Raw genomic sequence first — 19,212 nt, 5'->3', positions numbered from 1 at the left:
TGAGCTGATGTCAACTGTGACCTCTCACCTTTCTGACAATCTTGTTACAGACTGGCAGGAGGTAGATCACCACAGTAATGATGGCTCTAGTGTTCTGAATGGAGGAATCCACCTAGAGACAGACAGAGAAAGATTTCAAAAACATGTCAAGGATGGTGGTCTGATAGAATGTAATAATTATGATTACAACATAAAGATATAGATAATGGTAAAACAAATAATGGTATGTATACATGGAAAAGCTGATGTATACATGGGACACTAGTAAGAATCTAAGAATTGCCATCTAAGTTGTCTCACTACAGTGTTTCTAAACCTCTCACTACAGAGTGTTTCTAAACCTCTCACTACAGAGTGTTTCTAAACCTCTCACTACAGAGTGTTTCTAAACCTCTCACTACAGTGTTTCTAAACCTCTCACTACAGAGTGTTTCTAAACCTCTCACTACAGAGTGTTTCTAAACCTCTCACTACAGAGTGTTTCTAAACCTCTCACTACAGAGTGTTTCTAAACCAACACTAGACACACCAAACACACACAACCTCCATCTCCTGCTCCATTTAAAAATACTTTTCAGCAATGACCTTTGCCTGATTAAAACACCCTTAATTCCCTTGTGACAGACAGAGTGGACCGATCTGTCTGGCTAATGACAACTTGAGGGGAAAGCCAATGCCAATCTAACAGATCCACATTAATCAGAGAAGCCCAATGGTTGTGTCCCAAATGGCACCCTATTCCCAACATAATGCACTACTTTTGACCAGAATCCTATGGGCCCTGTTCAAAGCAGTGCACACTATATAGGGAATAGGATGCCATTTGGGATGTACACCATGTTATTCTCTATTCTCTCATCCTGATTGTAACCTTTCCCATTAGTACAAGGTGACCAGTGTCAGTTCATCACTGTCCAAAAGATTTTAAGAGGTTCATTAAGCTCAGTGTCATTATAGGGTTTAATTATACAATAATGTTTTTATGATTGACCTCTGTCTGTAAAGCAGTAACAAATGTTTGCCCAATGCTGCCAATGCTGTATTAAGAATGGGTTGACTGTCTCTTATCATTGCAGTTCATCAATACTCCTTTGCCAGGTTTCTTTTCAGTGCATTCTCTCACGCTCCCTATAACCATGGCCATGTCTGAATACCCATACTTGCGTTCTAAATAGTAGGCATTTTAGTTATGCGAAAAAGTTAGTTTTATAGTATGTGCATTTTAGAACATTTTGTACACTTTAAATGCCAGGATGTCGTACTGTATTTTGAGACACGTGTGTATGACAACAGCTGATAATCAGCTGAAGGGACGCGCTGTACCAAAACGAACGAATGGCGGGAATCAACAACATTTTTTATTTTTTTTATTTCTCCTGTATTTAAGCAGGTAGGCTAGTTGAGAACAAATTCTCATTTGCAACTGCGACCTGGCCAAGATAAAGCAAAGCAGGTCGACACATACAACAACACAGAGTTACACATGGAATAAACAAACATACAATCAAAAATACAGTAGAAAAATCTATATACAGCATGTGCAAATGAGGTAGGATAACAGAGGTAAGGCAATAAATGGGCCATGGTGGCGAAGTAATTACAATATAGCAATTAAACACTGGAATGGTAGAATGTGCAGAAGATGAATGTGCAAGTAGAGATACTGGGGTGCAAAGGAGCAAGATAAATAAATAAATACAGTATGGGGATGAGGTAGATTGGATGGGCTATTTACAGATGAGCTATGTACAGGTGCAGTGATCTGTGAGCTGCTCTGACAGCTGGTGCTTAAAGCTAGTGAGGGAGGTAGGAGTCTCCAGCTTTAGTAATTTTTGCAGTTCGTTCCAGTCATTGGCAGCAGAGAACTGGAAGGAGAGGCGGCCAAAGGAAGAATTGGCTTTGGAGGTGACCAGTGAAGTATACCTGCTGGAGCGCTTGCTACGGGTGGGTGCTGCTATGGTGACCAGTGAGCTGAGATAAGGTGGGGCTTTACCTAGCAGAGACTTGTAGATGACCTGGAGCCAGTGGATTTGGCAATGAGTATGAAGCGAGAGCCAGCCAACGAGAGCGTACAGGTCACAGTGGTGGGTAGTAAATGGGTCTTTGGTGACAAAACGGATAGAACTGTGATAGACTGCATCCAATTTGTTGAGTAGAGTGTTGGAGGCTATTTTGTAAATTACATCGCCAAAGTCGAGGATCGGTAGGATGGTCAGTTTTACGAGGGTATGTTTGGCAGCATGAGTGAAGTATGCTTTGTTGCGAAATAGGAAGCCGATTCTAGATTTAATTTTGGATTGGAGATGTTTAATGTGAGTCTGGAAGGAGAGTTTACAGTCTAACCAGACACCTAGGTATTTGTAGTTGCCCACATATTCTAAGTCAGAACCGTCCAGAGTAGTGATGCTGGACGGGTGGGCAGGTGTGGGCAGAGATCAGTTGAAGAGCATGCATTTAGTTTTACTTGCATTTAAGAGCAGTTGGATGCCACGGAAGGAGAGTTGTATGGCATTGAAGCTCGTCTGGAGGTTTGTTAACACAGTGTCTAAAGAAAGGCCAGAGGTATACAGAATGGTGTCGTCTGCGTAGAGGTGGATCAAAGAATCACCAGCAGCAAGAACGACATCATTGATGTATACAGAGAAGAGAGTCGGCCCGAGAATTGAACCCTGTGGCACCCCCATAGAGACTGCCAGAGGTCCAGACAACAGGCCCTCCGAATTGACACACTGAACTCTATCAGAGAAGTAGTTGATGAACCAGGCGAGGCAGTCATTTGAGAAACCAAGGCTGCTGAGTCTGCCAATAAGAATATTGTAATTGACAAAGTCGAAAGCCTTAGCCAGGTCGATGAATACGGCTGCACAGTAATGTCTCTCATCGATGGCGGCTATGATATCGTTTAGGACCTTGAACGTGGCTGAGGTGCACCTATGACCAGCTCTGAAACCAGATTGCATAGCGGAGAAGGTACGGTGGGATTCAAAATGATCGGTGATCTGTTTGTTAACTTGGCTTTCGAAGACCTTAGAAAGGCAGGGAAGAATAGATATAGGTCTGTGGCAGTTTGGGTCTAGAGTGTCTCCCTCTTTGAAGAGGAGGATGACCGCGGCAGCTTTTCAATCTATGGGAATCTCAGACGAGGCTAGTAATAGGGGTTGCAACAATTTCGGCAGATCATTTTAGAAAAAGAGAGGGTCTAGATTGTCTAGCCCGGCTGATTTGTACGGGTCTAGATTTTGCAGCTCTTTCAGAACATCAGCTATCTGGATTTGGGTGAAGGAGAAGTGGGGGAGGTTTGGGCGAGTCGCTGTGGGGGGTGGAGGGCTGTTGATCGGGGTAGGGGTAGCCAGGTGGAAAGCATGGCCAGCCGTAGAAAAACACTTATTGCAATTCTCAATTACTGTGGATTTATCTGTGCTGACAGTGTTTCCTAGCCTTAGTGCAGTGGGCAGCTGGGAGGAGGTGCTCTTATTCTTCATGGACTTTACAGTGTCCCAGAACTTTTTTGAGTTTGTGCTACAGGATGCAAATTTCTGCTTGAAAAAGCTAGCCTTAGCTTTCCTAACTGCCTGTGTATATTTGTTCCAAACTTCCCTGAAAAGATGCATTTCACGGGGGATGTTCAATGCTAATGCAGAACGCCACAGGATGTTTTTGTGCTGGTCAAGGGCAGACAGGTCTCTAGTGAACCAAGGGCTATATCTGTTCCTGGTTCTACATTTTTTTGAATGGGGCATGCTTATTTAAGATGGCGAGGAAGGCACTTTTAAAGAATAACCAGGCATCCTCCACTGACGGGATGAGGTCAATATCCTTCCAGGATACCCGTGCCAGGTCGACTAGAAAGGCCTGCTCGCTGAAGTGTTTTAGGGAGCATTTGACAGTGATGAGGGGTGGTCGTTTGACCGCAGACCCATTACGGATGCAGGCAATGAGGCAGTGATCTCTGAGATCTTGGTTGAAAACAGCAGAGGGAGAGGGCAAGTTGGTTAGGATGATATCTATGAGGGTGCCCATGTTTACGGATTTGGGGTTGTACCTGGTGGGTTCATTGATAATTTGTGTGAGATTGAGGGCATCAAGCTTAGATTGCGCATTAGATGACGCATTCTCTGTAGGATGGGCCTTGTATGCTGATATTTGTTGCTTACCACATTTGTTTTTTACTAAACAGTACGTTCTAAACCGTATGTAGTACAATTAGTATACACAGTATGCAGTTTAAGTGAGTAGTAGGCAAGCTAGATTTTGGACAATGGTTTATTTCAACATGGTAGAACCCTATTTTAGTCATGTGCTCTCCTGGCAATATTTGTATTGTATTCTGTATGACAAATCTAATGAATAAACTAATCCTTGGCAGACTATTGTAACATAGAACTTTAAATAAAAGTGGATTTCATTACAAAAACAAATCCAGTCATTGACAACAACACCATAGTTCAACATATTATGTACAGCTAGTATATCAATAATAGTAATCAATCAATCAATCAATCAATCAATCAAATGTATTTATAAAGCCTGTATTTATAGTACCTTCTGGAAGGTGGCAGTCTTGCCCTGTACCGGCGTCCTCACCCCCATCTGCAGCTGCTGGCATAAGCCCATAAGCTTCTCCATCTCCGACAGCACTATCACCTTCTCTTCATCCATCAGCTGTTGAAGAGGGATCAGGAGAGAAATATTTAGTATATCAAAACACAAGTCAAAATTTGATGACAAAATAAAGACATTAAGTTATATGAAAATAAAAGTACAAATGTGATCACCAAAAATGAAATGTAGTTTTAGAAAAAAGTGAAAATGTGATCATAAAGACACATCTAGTTATATAAAAATACAGGTAAAAATGTGATCATAAAGACACGTCTAGTTATATAAAAATACAGGTAAAAATGTGATCACAAAAATAAAAAAGCACAGCAAAGGTATAGGAGGTTAGGATGGAGTAGATGCATTCAAATCTAACAGTGCCTAAAGTCTCTTATTTGGGCCAAAAAAAGTGAATGATATTATTGTACATTAGAATAGATCTCTGTAGTACCATTCACATCCTCTGGTAATAATACTAATAAAAGTGTTTCAATTGAAAACATTACGGCTAATTAGCATAAATAACTTGTGCAGCTGCACAAGCCTGCTTCATTCCAGAGTGGTGGGGAATCGATTAGCCAATGTTTGTTTGAAGTAATTAATCAAAGGCTGCTGAGCTGAAGTGCTGGATGTGTTGATTATGTATTAGTAGTTTGTGTGTGTGTGCATATGCACATTTGCCTGCACACGTGTGTGCGTGTGTGTATTAGTGTTTGGGTGCCCTCTCCAGAGAATAGGGTTAGCCAATGCTGATAACCACATTGCCACTTTCCCCAGAGACGGATGGCAGTCATTAATGTCTGTCAGAGGGGGGCATTTAATTAAACTCCAGGACCTGGGCACTTTGGAGAGAGGGAGGCATGCTAACTTGTTTCTTTGATTTGAGTACAGAGGAAACTGAAACTGGTTAACAGGATTAATTCCCTGCCCTGTGTATGTGATTTACAGTCGTGCAGTAGGCTACCTGGGTGGAGAATCAAATCAAATGTTATTTGTCACGTGCTGAATACAACTGGTGTAGACTTGACCGTGAAATGCTTGTTTACGAGCCCTTCCCAACGATGCAGAGTAACATAAGAGGAAATAGTAACACAAGCAATAAAATAACTTGCAAGAATGGAGGTACACTGAACAAAAATATAAACGCAACATGTGTTGATCCCATGTTTCATGAGCTGAAATAAAAGATCCCAAAAATGCACACAAAGCTTATTTCTCTCAAATTGTGTAAAAATGTGTTTACATCCCTGTTAGTGAGCATTTATCCTTTGCCAAGATAATCCATCCAACTGACAGGTGTGGCATATTATAAGATGATTAAACCTCATGATCATTACACAGATTCACCTTGTGCTGGGGATAATAAAAGGCCACTCTTAAAATGTGCAGCTTTGTCACACAATGCCACAGATTGCTGCAGTCAGATGCAATTGGCATGCTGACTGCAGGAATATCCACCAGAGCTGTTTCCATATAATTTAATGTTCATTTCTCTACCATAAGCCAACTCAAATGTCGTTTTAGAGAATTTGGCAGTACATGCAACCGGCCTCACAACCGCAGACCACGTGTAACCACGCCAGCCCAGGACCTCTGGCTTCTTCACCTACGTCCTACGGGATTGTCTGAGAACAGCCACCTGAACTGATTAAACTGTGGGTTTGCACAACCAAACCATTTCTGCACAAACTGTCAGAAACTGTCTCAGGGAAGCTCATCTGCATGCTCGTTATCCTCACCGGGGTCTTGACCTGACTACAGTTCGGCTTACCTTCGACGGCCAACGGGCCGCTGGAGAAGTGTGCTCTTCATGGATGAATCCCGGTTTCAACTGTACCGGGCAGATGGCAGATCTGGCGTTGTGTGGGCAAGTGGTTTGCTGATGTCAATGTTGTGAACAGTGTGCCCCATGATGGCATGATAATGTGCAGCTTCATGTCACAAGGATCTGTACACAATTCCTGGAAACTGAAAATATCCCAGTTCTTCCATGGCCTACAAACTCAGACATGTCACACATTCAGCATGTTTGTGATGCTCTGGATCGATGTGCACGACAGCATGTTCCAGTTTCTGCAAATATCCATCAACTTCGCACAGCCATTGAAGAGGAGGGGACAACATTCCACAGGCCACAATCAACAGCCTGATTAAATCTATGCGAAAGAGATGTGTCACACTGCATGGGGAAAATGGTGGTCACAACAGATACAGACTGCTTTTCTGATCCACACCCCTACCTTTTTTGTAAAGTATCTGTGACCAACATATGCATATCTGTATTCCCAGTCATGTGAAATCCATAGATTTCCATTGACTGATTTTCTAATATGAACTGTAACTCAGTAAAATCTTTGAAATTGTTGCATGTTGCGTTTATATTTTGGGTCAATATATACAGGGAGTACCAGTACCAGATCAATGTGCAGAGGTACGAGGTACTTGAGGTAGATATGTACATAAAGGCAGGGTTAAGGGATTAGGCATCAGGATAGATAATAATAATAAGGTATTTAAGGTAGATATGTACATAAAGGCAGGGTGAAGTGACTAGACATCAGGATAGATAATAATAAGGTATTTGAGGTAGATATGTACATAAAGGCAGGGTAAAGTGGCAGGATCAGGATAGATAATAATAAGGTATTTGAGGTAGATACAGTGCCTTGCGAAAGTATTCGGCCCCCTTGAACTTTGCGACCTTTTGCCACATTTCAGGCTTCAAACATAAAGATATAAAACTGTATTTTTTTGTGAAGAATCAACAACAAGTGGGACACAATCATGAAGTGGAACGACATTTATTGGATATTTCAAACTTTTTTAACAAATCAAAAACTGAAAAATTGGGCATGCAAAATTATTCAGCCCCCTTAAGTTAATACTTTGTAGCGCCACCTTTTGCTGCGATTACAGCTGTAAGTCGCTTGGGGTATGTCTCTATCAGTTTTGCACATCGAGAGACTGACATTTTTTCCCATTCCTCCTTGCAAAACAGCTCGAGCTCAGTGAGGTTGGATGGAGAGCATTTGTGAACAGCAGTTTTCAGTTCTTTCCACAGATTCTCGATTGGATTCAGGTCTGGACTTTGACTTGGCCATTCTAACACCTGGATATGTTTATTTTTGAACCATTCCATTGTAGATTTTGCTTTATGTTTTGGATCATTGTCTTGTTGGAAGACAAATCTCCGTCCCAGTCTCAGGTCTTTTGCAGACTCCATCAGGTTTTCTTCCAGAATGGTCCTGTATTTGGCTCCATCCATCTTCCCATCAATTTTAACCATCTTCCCTGTCCCTGCTGAAGAAAAGCAGGCCCAAACCATGATGCTGCCACCACCATGTTTGACAGTGGGGATGGTGTGTTCAGCTGTGTTGCTTTTACGCCAAACATAACGTTTTGCATTGTTGCCAAAAAGTTCAATTTTGGTTTCATCTGACCAGAGCACCTTCTTCCACATGTTTGGTGTGTCTCCCAGGTGGCTTGTGGCAAACTTTAAATGACACTTTTTATGGATATCTTTAAGAAATGGCTTTCTTCTTGCCACTCTTCCATAAAGGCAAGATTTGTGCAATATACGACTGATTGTTGTCATATGGACAGAGTCTCCCACCTCAGCTGTAGATCTCTGCAGTTCATCCAGAGTGATCATGGGCCTCTTGGCTGCATCTCTGATCAGTCTTCTCCTTGTATGAGCTGAAAGTTTAGAGGGACGGCCAGGTCTTGGTAGATTTGCAGTGGTCTGATACTCCTTCCATTTCTATATTATCGCTTGCACAGTGCTCCTTGGGATGTTTAAAGCTTGGGAAATCTTTTTGTATCCAAATCCGGCTTTAAACTTCTTCACAACAGTATCTCGGACCTGCCTGGTGTGTTCCTTGTTCTTCATGATGCTCTCTGCGCTTTTAACGGACCTCTGAGACTATCACAGTGCAGGTGCATTTATACGGAGACTTGATTACACACAGGTGGATTGTATTTATCATCATTAGTCATTTAGGTCAACATTGGATCATTCAGAGATCCTCACTGAACTTCTGGAGAGAGTTTGCTGCACTGAAAGTAAAGGGGCTGAATAATTTTGCACGCCCAATTTTTCAGTTTTTGATTTGTTAAAAAAGTTTGAAATATCCAATAAATGTCGTTCCACTTCATGATTGTGTCCCACTTGTTGTTGATTCTTCACAAAAAAATACAGTTTTATATCTTTATGTTTGAAGCCTGAAATGTGGCAAAAGGTCGCAAAGTTCAAGGCGAATACTTTCGCAAGGCACTGTATGTACATAAAGGCAGGGTAAAGGGACTAGACATCAGGATAGATAATAATAAGGTATTTGAGGTAGATATGTACATAAAGGCAGGGTAAAGTGACTAGACATCAGGATAGATAATAATAAGGTATTTGAGGTAGATATGTACATAAAGGCAGGGTAAAGTGACTAGGCATCAGGATAGATAATAATAAGGTATTTGAGGTAGATATGTACATAAAGGCAGGGTAAAGTGACTAGTCATCAGGATAGATAATAATAAGGTATTTGAGGTAGATATGTACATAAAGGCAGGGTAAAGGGACTAGGCATCAGGATAGATAATAATACGGTATTTAAGGTAGATATGTACATAAAGGCAGGGTAAACTGACTAGACATCAGGATAGATAATAATAAGGTATTTGAGGTAGATATGTACATAAAGGCAGGGTAAAGTGACTAGTCATCAGGATAGATAATAATAAGGTATTTGAGGTAGATATGTACATAAAGGCAGGGTAAAGGGACTAGGCATCAGGATAGATAATAATACGGTATTTAAGGTAGATATGTACATAAAGGCAGGGTAAACTGACTAGACATCAGGATAGATAATAATAAGGTATTTGAGGTAGATATGTACATAAAGGCAGGGTAAAGGGACTAGGCATCAGGATAGATAATAATACGGTATTTAAGGTAGATATGTACATAAAGGCAGGGTAAAGGGACAGGATCAGGATAGATAATAATACGGTATTTAAGGTAGATATGTACATAAAGGCAGGGTAAAGGGACAGGATCAGGATAGATAATAATAGGCGTAAAAAAAAGAACAGCGTAGCAGCAGCAAATGACAAGTCTAAAAGTGAGTGTGTGCATGTGTGTGTGTAATGATCTTAATGTTTTTCCTCATAGTCCTGGACTATCGGACCACCATTTTATTACGTTTGCAATCGCAACAAATAATCTGCTCAGACCCCAACCAAGGAGCATCAAAAGTCGTGCTATAAATTCTCAGACAACACAAAAATTCCTTGATGCCGTTTCAGACTCCCTCTGCCTACCCAAGGACGTCAGAGGACAAAAATCAGTTAACCACCGAACTGAGGAACTCAATTTAACCTGCACAATACCCTAGATGCAGTTGCACCCCTAAAAACTAAAAACATTTGTCATAAGAAACTAGCTCCCTGGTATACAGAAAATATCCGAGCTCTGAAGCAAGCTTCCAGAAAATTGGAACGGAAATGGCGCCACACCAAACTGGAAGTCTTCCGACTAGCTTGGAAAGACAGTACCGTGCAATATCGAAGAGACCTCACTGCTGCTCGATCATCCTATTTTTCCAACTTAATTGAGGAAAATAAGAACAATCCGGAATTTATTTTTGATACTGTCGCAAAGCTACCTAAAAAGCAGCATTCCCCAAGTGAGGATGGCTTTCACTTCAGCAGTAATAAATTCATGAATTTCTTTGAGGAAAAGATCATGATACCGAGAGAGCAAATTACGGACTCCTCTTTAAATCTGCGTATTCCTCCAAAGCTTAGTTGTCCTGAGTCTGCACAACTCTGCCAGGACCTAGGATCAAGGGAGACACTCAAGTGTTTTAATACTAAATCTCTTGACACAATGATGAAAATAATCATGGCCTCTAAACCTTCAAGCTGCATACTGGACCCTATTCCAACTAAACTACTGAAAGAGCTGCTTCCTGTGCTTGGCCCTCTTATGTTGAACATAATAAACTTGAAAAATCCAAACCTTGACCCAGAAAATATAAAAAACTATCGGCCTATATCGAATCTTCCATTCCTCTCCATTTTTTTTGAAAAAGCTGTTGCGCAGCAACTCACTGCCTTCCTGAAGACAAACAATGTATACAAAATGCTTCAGTCTGGTTTTGGACCCCATCATAGCGCTGAGACTGCACTTGTGAAGGTGATAAATGACCTTTTAATGGAGTCAGACCGAGGCTCTGCATCTGTCCTCGTGCTCCTAGACCTTAGTGCTGCTTTTGATACCATCGATCACCACATTCTTTTGGAGAGATTGGAAACCCAAATTGGTCTGGCCTGGTTTAGGACAAGTTCTGGCCTGGTTTAGATCTTATCTGTCGGAAAGATATCAGTTTGTCTCTGTGAATGGTTTGTCCTCTGACAAATCAACTGTAAATGTCGGTGTTCCTCAAGGTTCCGTTTTAGGACCACCATTGTTTTCACTATATATTTTACCTCTTGGGGATGTCATTCGAAAAATAATGGTAACTTTCACTAGCTGTACATTTCAATGAAACATGGTGAAGCCCCAAAATTGCCCTCGCTGGAAGCATGTGTTTCAGACATAAGGAAGTGTATGGCTGCAAACTTTCTACTTTTAAACTCGGACAAAACAGAGATGCTTGTTCTAGGTCCCAAGAAACAAAGCGATCTTCTGTTGAATCTGACAATTAATCTAGATGGTTATACAGTCGTCTCAAATAAAACTGTGAAGGACCTCAGCGTTACTCTGGACCCTGATCTCTCTCTTTTGACGAACATATCAAGACTGTTTCAAGGACAGCTTTTTCCATCTACGTAACATTGCAAAAAATCAGAAACTTTCTGTCCAAAAATGATGCAGAAAAATTAATCCATGCTTTTGTTACTTCTAGGTTAGACTACTGCAATGCTCTACTTTCCGGGCTACCCGGATAAAGCACTAAATAAACTTCAGTTAGTGCTAAATACGGCTGCTAGAATCCTGACTAGAACCACATTTTTTTATCATATTACTCCAGTGCTAGCCTCCCTACACTGGCTTCCTGTCAAGGCAAGGGCTGATTTCAAGGTTTTACTGCTAACCTACAAAGCATTACATGGGCTTGCTCCTACCTATCTTTCCGATTTGGTCCTGCCGTACATACCTACACGTACGCTACTTACAAGACGCAGGCCTCCTAATTGTCCCTAGAATTTCTAAGCTAACAGCTGGAGGCAGGGCCTTCTCCTATAGAGCTCCATTTTTATGGAATGGTCTGCCTACCCATGTGCGAGACGCAGACTCGGTCTCAACTCTTCAGTGGGTCTTATGATTGAGTGTAGTCTGGCCCAGGAGTGTGAAGGTGAGCGGAAAGGCTCTAGAGCAACGAACCGCCCTTGCTGTCTCTGCCTGGCCGGTTCCCCTCTCTCCACTGGGATTCTCTGCCTCTAACCCTATTACAGGGGCTGAGTCACTGGCATACTGGTGCTTTTTCATGCTGTCCCTAGGAGGGGTGCGTCACTTGAGTGGGTTGAGTCACTGACGTGATCTTCCTGTCTGGGTTTGCGCCGCCCTTTGGTTGTGCCGTGGAGATCTTATTGGGATATACTCGGCCTTGTCTCAGGATGGTAAGTTGGTGTTTGAAGATATCCCTCTAGTGGTGTAGGGGCTGTGCTTTGGCAAAGTGGGTGGGGTTATATCCTTCCTGTTTGGCCCTGTCCGGGGGTGTCATCAGATGGGGCCACAGTGTCTCCTGACCCCTCCTGTCTCAGCCTCCAGTATTTATGCTGCAGTAGTTTATGTGTCGGGGGGCTAGGGTCAGTTTGTTATATCTGGAGTACTTCTCCTGTCTTATCCGGTGTCCTGTGTGAATTCAAGTATGCTCTCTCTAATTCTCTCTTTCTCTCTCGGAGGACCTGAGCCCTAGAACCATGCCTCAGGACTACCTGGCATGATGACTCCTTGCTGTCCCCAGTCCACCTGGCCGTGCTGCTGCTCCAGTTTCAACTGTTCTCCCTGCGGCTATGGAACCCTGACCTGTTCACCCGACGTGCTACCTGTCCCAGACCCGCTGTTTTCAACTCTCTAGAGACAGCAGGAGCGGTAGAGATACTCTTAATGATCGGCTATGAAAAGCCAACTGACATTTACTCCTAAGGTGCTGACTTGCTGCACCCTCGACAACTACTGTGATTATTATTATTTGACCATGCTGGTCATTTATTAACATTTGAACATCGTGGCAATGTTCTGTTATAATCTCCACCCGGCACAGCCAGAAGAGGACTGGCCACCCCTCATAGCCTGGTTCCTCTCTAGGTTTCTTCCTAGGTTTTGGCCTTTCTAGAGAGTTTTTCCTAGCCACCGTGCTTCTACACCTGCATTGCTTGCTGTTTGGGGTTTTAGGCTGTTTTTCTGTACAGCAATTTGACATATCAGCTGATGTAAGAAGGGCTATATAAATACATTTGATTTGATAAATTGTAAGAATGTGTGTTCGTGTGTGTGTGTGTCCGTATGTAGTGTACATGAATGTGTGTGGGTTTTGTGTGGGCCGTGTCAATGTAGTATGTGTGACTGAGTGTGTATACGGTGTGTATATATAAGTCTAGAGAGAGTGCGTAGGGTCATTGCAAGATAGAGTCAGTGCAGTTTGGGTACCATTAATTGACTATTTAGCTGACTGGCTATTTTGCAGTCTTATGGGTTAGGGGTAGAAGCGGTCTCGGACCCTGTGTATTTTTTGTGTGGTTGCGTGCGTGCATGTGTACCTGGGTGGAGAAAGTGTGTAGTGAAGAACACAGCTGGAGTCCCTCCTCAGAAAGCACCTGCAGAAAGAGAAAGAGAGAAAAAGAGAACGAGAAGTCAAAAAGCATGACTCACTTCACTGGCAGAACATTCTGAACACTGGTCTGGCAAATCTATCAGCCAAGTATTGTCAATTACACTCAATGGCTGTATGGTAAGTAGCCGGGAGGATGTGAACAAGACCAGCACACACTGTAAGTTTTCAAATTCAAAAGGTGCATTTCAATCAGCCGATCAGTGAGCAGCCAATTACGATAATTGCAGGTTACATTTTGCTGTGTGAAAGGGTAGAGTTATATAAAGTATAGTTGCGTCTCTATGATCTCTCTCTCTCTCTCTCTCTGCCTCTCTCTCTCTCTCTGCCTCTCCCGCTCCCTCTCTATATTAAGCGCAGGCCACTCTGCTCCTCTAGTCATCCTCTCGTTACCACAGACAAATTATTGTCTTGGGCCTTTTAATACAGTATTGATTCTGTCTTCTCCCAGGGACGTGGTTGTCCTTAATGGAACCTGGGACAGATCCAATTAAAGCCCTGTACGAAGTAGACGAGGATGAAGGGAGAGGAGAGGGATGAATGGAGTGGAGGACAGGGGGCATGTACAGTACTTTACCTCAGCCTGATGGAAAAGATCCGTGGTTGTCTTCAGTAGGCCCTCCCCCCTACACAATCGATACAGGAAATGAACGAAAAATGAAACAGAGTGAATTATATATTACCTGATGATAACAACTGATGAAGCACACTACATGGTCAAAAGTATGTGGATACCGGCTCGTTGAACATCTCATTCCAAAATCATGGGCATTATTATGGAGTTGGTCCCCATTGCTGCTATAAAAGCCTCCACTCTTCTGGGAAGGCTTTCCACTAGATGTTGGAACATTGCTGCATGGACTTGCTTCCATTCAGCAACAAGAGCATTAGTGAGGTCGGGCACTGATTTTGGGCGACTAGGCCTGGCTCAGGTCGGCGTTCCAATTCATCCCAAAGGTGTTCGATGTAGTTGTGTGCAGGCCAGTCAAGTTCTTCCACACCGATCTCAACAAACCATTTCTGTATGGACCTCACTTTGTGCACGGGGGCATTGTCATCCATAGCCCAAACCATGACTGCCCCAGACCATTATTCCTCCCCCAACAACAATTAACAGTTGCCATTATGCATTGGGGCAGGTAGCGTTTTCCTGGCATCCGCCAAACCCAGATTAGTCCGTCGGACTTCCAGATGGTGGAGTGTGATTCATCACTCCAGAGAATGCGTTTCCACAGCTCCAGAGTCCAATGGCGGTGAGTTTTACACCACTCCAGGCGACTCTTGGCATTGTGCATGGTGATCTCAGGCTTGTATGCGGCTGTTTGGCCATGGAAACCCATTTCATGAAGCTCCCGACGAACAGTTATTGTGCTGAAGTTGCTTCCAGAGGTAGTTCGGAACTCAGTAGTGAGTGTTGCAACTGAGGACAGATGATTTTTACGCGCTACGCACTTCAGCACTCGGCAGTCCCGTTCTGTGAGCCGTTGTTGCTCCTAGATGTTTCCACTTCACAATAATAGCACTTACAGTTGACCGGGGCAGCTCTAGCAGGGTACATACAGTATTTGATTAACTGACTTGTTGGAATGGTGGCATCCTATGACAGTGCCAAGTTGAAAGCCACTGAGCTCTTCAGTACGGACCATTCTATGGCCAATGTTTGTCTATGGAGATTGCATGGCTATGTGCTTGATTTTGTACACCTGTCTGAACGGTCTGGCTGAAATAGCCAAATCCACATACTTTTGGCCATGTAGTGTATATTGACTATGCACATCATTTCAACAAGATTTGTGATGGCATCTGTGTCCTCTACTTCTATATCCATACAGAGGTGGTCAATACCTGGCTGGTGGTCAATACTTGGATGGTGGTCAAAACCTGGATGGTGGTCAATACCTGGCTAGTGGTCAATACCTGGATGGTGGTCAATACCTGGTGGTCAATACCTGGCTGGTGGTCAATACTTGGCTGGTGGTCAATACCTGGATGGTGGTCAATACCTGGCTGGTGGTCAATACTTGGCTGGTGGTCAATACCTGGCTGGTGGTCAATACTTGGCTGGTGGTCAATACCTGGCTGGTGGTCAATACTTGGCTGGTGGTCAATACTTGGCTGGTAGTCAATACCTGGCTGTTGGTCAATACCTGGATGGTGGTCAATACCTGGCTGGTGGTCAATACTTGGCTGGTGGTCAATACCTGGCTGGTGGTCAATACTTGGCTGGTGGTCAATACTTTGCTGGTGGTCAATACCTGGCTGGTGGTCAATACTTGGCTGGTGGTCAATACCTGGCTGGTGCAAAGTACCTTGCGGTAAAAGGAGTTGCAATCTTCTGTCACACAAAAGCAACCAGACAGACAGACAGACAGACAGACAGACAGACACACAGGCAGACAGACAGACAGACACACAGGCAGACAGAAGGTCTACCTGGTGAAGAGGTACATGGAGTAAGCCATGCTGGACAAGCTCTGGCCCTGGCGGACGATGTCATGCTCCTGGTCCTCCCACTTCTCCACCTCCGTGTCCATGTCTGAAGTCAGAAGACGCAGCTCTAGACCCAGCTTGGCTATGGTGCTCTGCTCCTGAAGAAAGAAAGAAAGATAACGGATCCCTTATTTGTTAATAGTTAATAATCCCATTTGAAAGTACTGAACAAAGTAGGACTCAGTTTCCCAATAGTGATGGAACATACAGTACCAGTCAAAAGATTGGAAAGTCTCATTCCAGGGTTTTTCTTTATTTTGACTATTTTCTACATTGTAGAATAATAGTGAAGACTTCAAAACTATGAAATAACATATGGAATTATGTAGTAACCAAAAAAGTATATATTTTATATTGGAGATTCTTCAAAGTAGCCACCCTGTGCCTTGATGACAGCTTTGCACATTTTTGGCATTCTCGCCACTGGAGGCTCTGGACTGCCAACCGTCGCTGGAGGCTCTGGACTGCACACCATTGCTGGAGACTCCGGACCTTGGATCATCACTGGAGGCTTCGTGCCATGGATCCTCACTGCAGGCTCCGGGCCGTGGATCGTCACTGGAGGCTTCAGGCCGTGGACAGTCTCAGGAGGTTCCGGACTGTGGACCGCCCCAGGAGGTTCCGGACTATGGACCGCCTCAGGAGGTTCCGGACTGTGGACCGCCTCAGGAGGTTCCGGACTGTGGACCGCCTCAGGAGGTTCCGGACTGTGGACCGTCGCCGGAAGCTCTGGACTTGGAACTGTCGCCGGAAGCTCTGGACTGGGAACTGTCGCAGGAAGCTCTGGACTGTGGAGGCTTCACTGGAGGTCTGATGCGTGGGACCTGTACAGGTGGCACCGGGCTGATGACAGGCATCTCAGGGCGAGTGTGGGGAGGAGGCATAGGACGTACTGGACTGTAGAGGCGCACTGATGGTCTGGAGCGTAGAGCTGGCACAACCCGTCCTGGCTGGATGCTCACTTTAGCCCGGCAAGTGCGGGGCGTTAGAGACAAGGTGCGTAGAACCGCATAACATGGTGCCTGAACGGCGACACATACCCCAGGGCGAGTGCGCAGAGGAGACACAGGACGCACCGGACTGGTGAGGCGCACCGGAGGCCAGATGCGTGAAACCGGTGCACATGACACCGGACTGGTGTCACGCTCCTCAGCACGCCTGCTCTGCAGCGCTCTCAACGCCAGCACCTCTCTCCGTAATCTTGCGACGAGATCCTCACTTGACTCCCTGACTGTCTCTGGTTCAACCCTCAGCTCCGCCGACCACCCCGGGTGCCTCTCTTGCTTGCGTCGTGTCCAAGATTCCTGATCTCGTCGCCGTTCCTCTCTCGCTGCCTCCGCCTGCTTCCATGGCAGGGTCATGTCCCCTGCCATTACCTCCTCCCAGGTCCATGATGTCCTCCATTCCTGGGCACGCTGCTTGGTCACTTGGTGGTGGGATCTTCTGTTAAGTCCATCGTCGGAATGAGACCAAAGTGCAGCGTGGAAAATGTACATCTTTCTTTATTTTAGATGAACAACAAAAAACAACCAAAGATAAACGAATGCAACGTTCTGCAGGCTACACAGTAACTGAACACAGACAAGATCCCACAAACTTAGGTGGAAAACAAGCTGCCTAAGTATGATTCCCAATCAGAGACAACGATAGACAAATGCCTCTGATTGAGAACCATACCCGGCCAACAAAGAAATAGAAAACTAGAATGCCCACCCAAATCACACCCTGACCTAACCAAATAGAGAAATTAACAGGCTCTCTAAGGTCAGGGCGTGACATTATCAGTTTGAATATAAACTCAGTTCTGCTCTTCACCTTTAAATATCATGCATTATCAATCAGCCATAATATTTCCTAATTATTTCCAATTATTGATTATCACTTTGTGTACTAAGTTACTCATAAAATGCTCTCGACCCTGCATGCCCAGTCATGACTGACAGAGTCCTGTTAAAATCTAGCAGACCATGGTTCCTGCAATATCGGCATAATTCCCCAATAGTGTGTTTGAACAGTTATTCATTTCCTGCAGAATTAATTCACCTGTCAGGGTGAGAAAGTAGAGGTAATGGATGTGTCCCAAATGGCACCCTATCCCCCATATAGTGCACTTATTTTGACCAGGGCACCTGGGGGAATAGAGTACCACTGGGGCACAGCCTATATGAGGTGTATTAGGACACAGCCTGTGTGAGGTGTATTAGGACACAACCTGTGTGAGGTGTATTAGGACACAACCTATGTGAGGTGTAATAGGACACAGCCTGTGTGAGGTGTATTAGGACACAGACTATGTGAGGTGTATTAGGACACAGACTATGTGAGGTGTATTGGGACACAACCTATGTGAGGTGTATTGGGACAACCTATGTGAGGTGTATTGGGACAACCTATGTGAGGTGTATTGGGACAACCTATGTGAGGTGTATTGGGACACAAACCTATGTGAGGTGTATTGGGACAACCTATGTGAGGTGTATTGGGACACAAACCTATGTGAGGTGTATTGGGACACAACCTATATGAGGTGTATTGGGACACAGACTATGTGAGGTGTATTGGGACACAAACCTATGTGAGGTGTATTTCGACACAGCCTATGTGAGGTGTATTGGGACAACCTATGTGAGGTGTATTGGGACACAAACCTATGTGAAGTGTATTGGGACACAAACCTATGTGAGGTGTATTGGGACACAACCTATATGAGGTGTATTGGGACACAAACCTATGTGAGGTGTATTTCGACACAGCCTATGTGAGGTGTATTGGGACAACCTATGTGAGGTGTATTGGGACACATTCCTATATGAGGTGTATTGGGACAACCTATGTGAGGTGTATTGGGACAACCTTTGTGAGGTGTATTGGGACACAGTCTATGTGAGGTGTATTGGGACAACCTATGTGAGGTGTATTGGGAAACATCCTATGTGAGGTGTATTGGGACACAGCCTATGTGAGGTGTATTGGGACACAGCCTATGTGAGGTGTATTGGGACAACCTATGTGAGGTGTATTGGGACAACCTATGTGAGGTGTATTGGGACAACCTATGTGAGGTGTATTGGGACACAGCCTATGTGAGGTGTATTGGGACAACCTATGTGAGGTGTATTGGGACAACCTATGTGAGGTGTATTGGGACAGTCTATGTGAGGTGTATTGGGACAACCTATGTGAGGTGTATTGGGACAACCTATGTGAGGTGTATTGGGACACAGTCTATGTGAGGTGTATTGGGACACAGACTATGTGAGGTGTATTGGGACAACCTATGTGAGGT

At 44.1% G+C, this 19,212-nt stretch overlaps 1 protein-coding gene across 6 annotated transcripts in view; it reads right to left on the bottom strand.

Annotated features, from left to right (window-relative positions):
• Positions 1-19,212, bottom strand: part of LOC139392055 (catenin (cadherin-associated protein), alpha-like 1) — a 139,416-nt gene that overhangs the window by 2,623 nt on the left and 117,581 nt on the right. For all 6 annotated transcript variants that reach the window (XM_071139716.1, XM_071139720.1, XM_071139718.1 and 3 more), the window contains exons 14-18: positions 15,870-16,024; positions 14,014-14,062; positions 13,366-13,422; positions 4,543-4,662; positions 29-112 (exon numbers count right to left, since the gene is read on the bottom strand). In XM_071139716.1, coding sequence (XP_070995817.1) covers positions 29-112; positions 4,543-4,662; positions 13,366-13,422; positions 14,014-14,062; positions 15,870-16,024 — 465 coding nt within the window. The remainder of the gene's footprint in view (positions 1-28; positions 113-4,542; positions 4,663-13,365; positions 13,423-14,013; positions 14,063-15,869; positions 16,025-19,212) is intronic.

Source organism: Oncorhynchus clarkii, chromosome 32, assembly GCF_045791955.1.
Source record: "Oncorhynchus clarkii lewisi isolate Uvic-CL-2024 chromosome 32, UVic_Ocla_1.0, whole genome shotgun sequence".
NCBI classification, from domain to species: Eukaryota; Metazoa; Chordata; class Actinopteri; order Salmoniformes; family Salmonidae; genus Oncorhynchus; species Oncorhynchus clarkii.
This window is presented reverse-complemented; position numbering and strand designations above follow the sequence as displayed.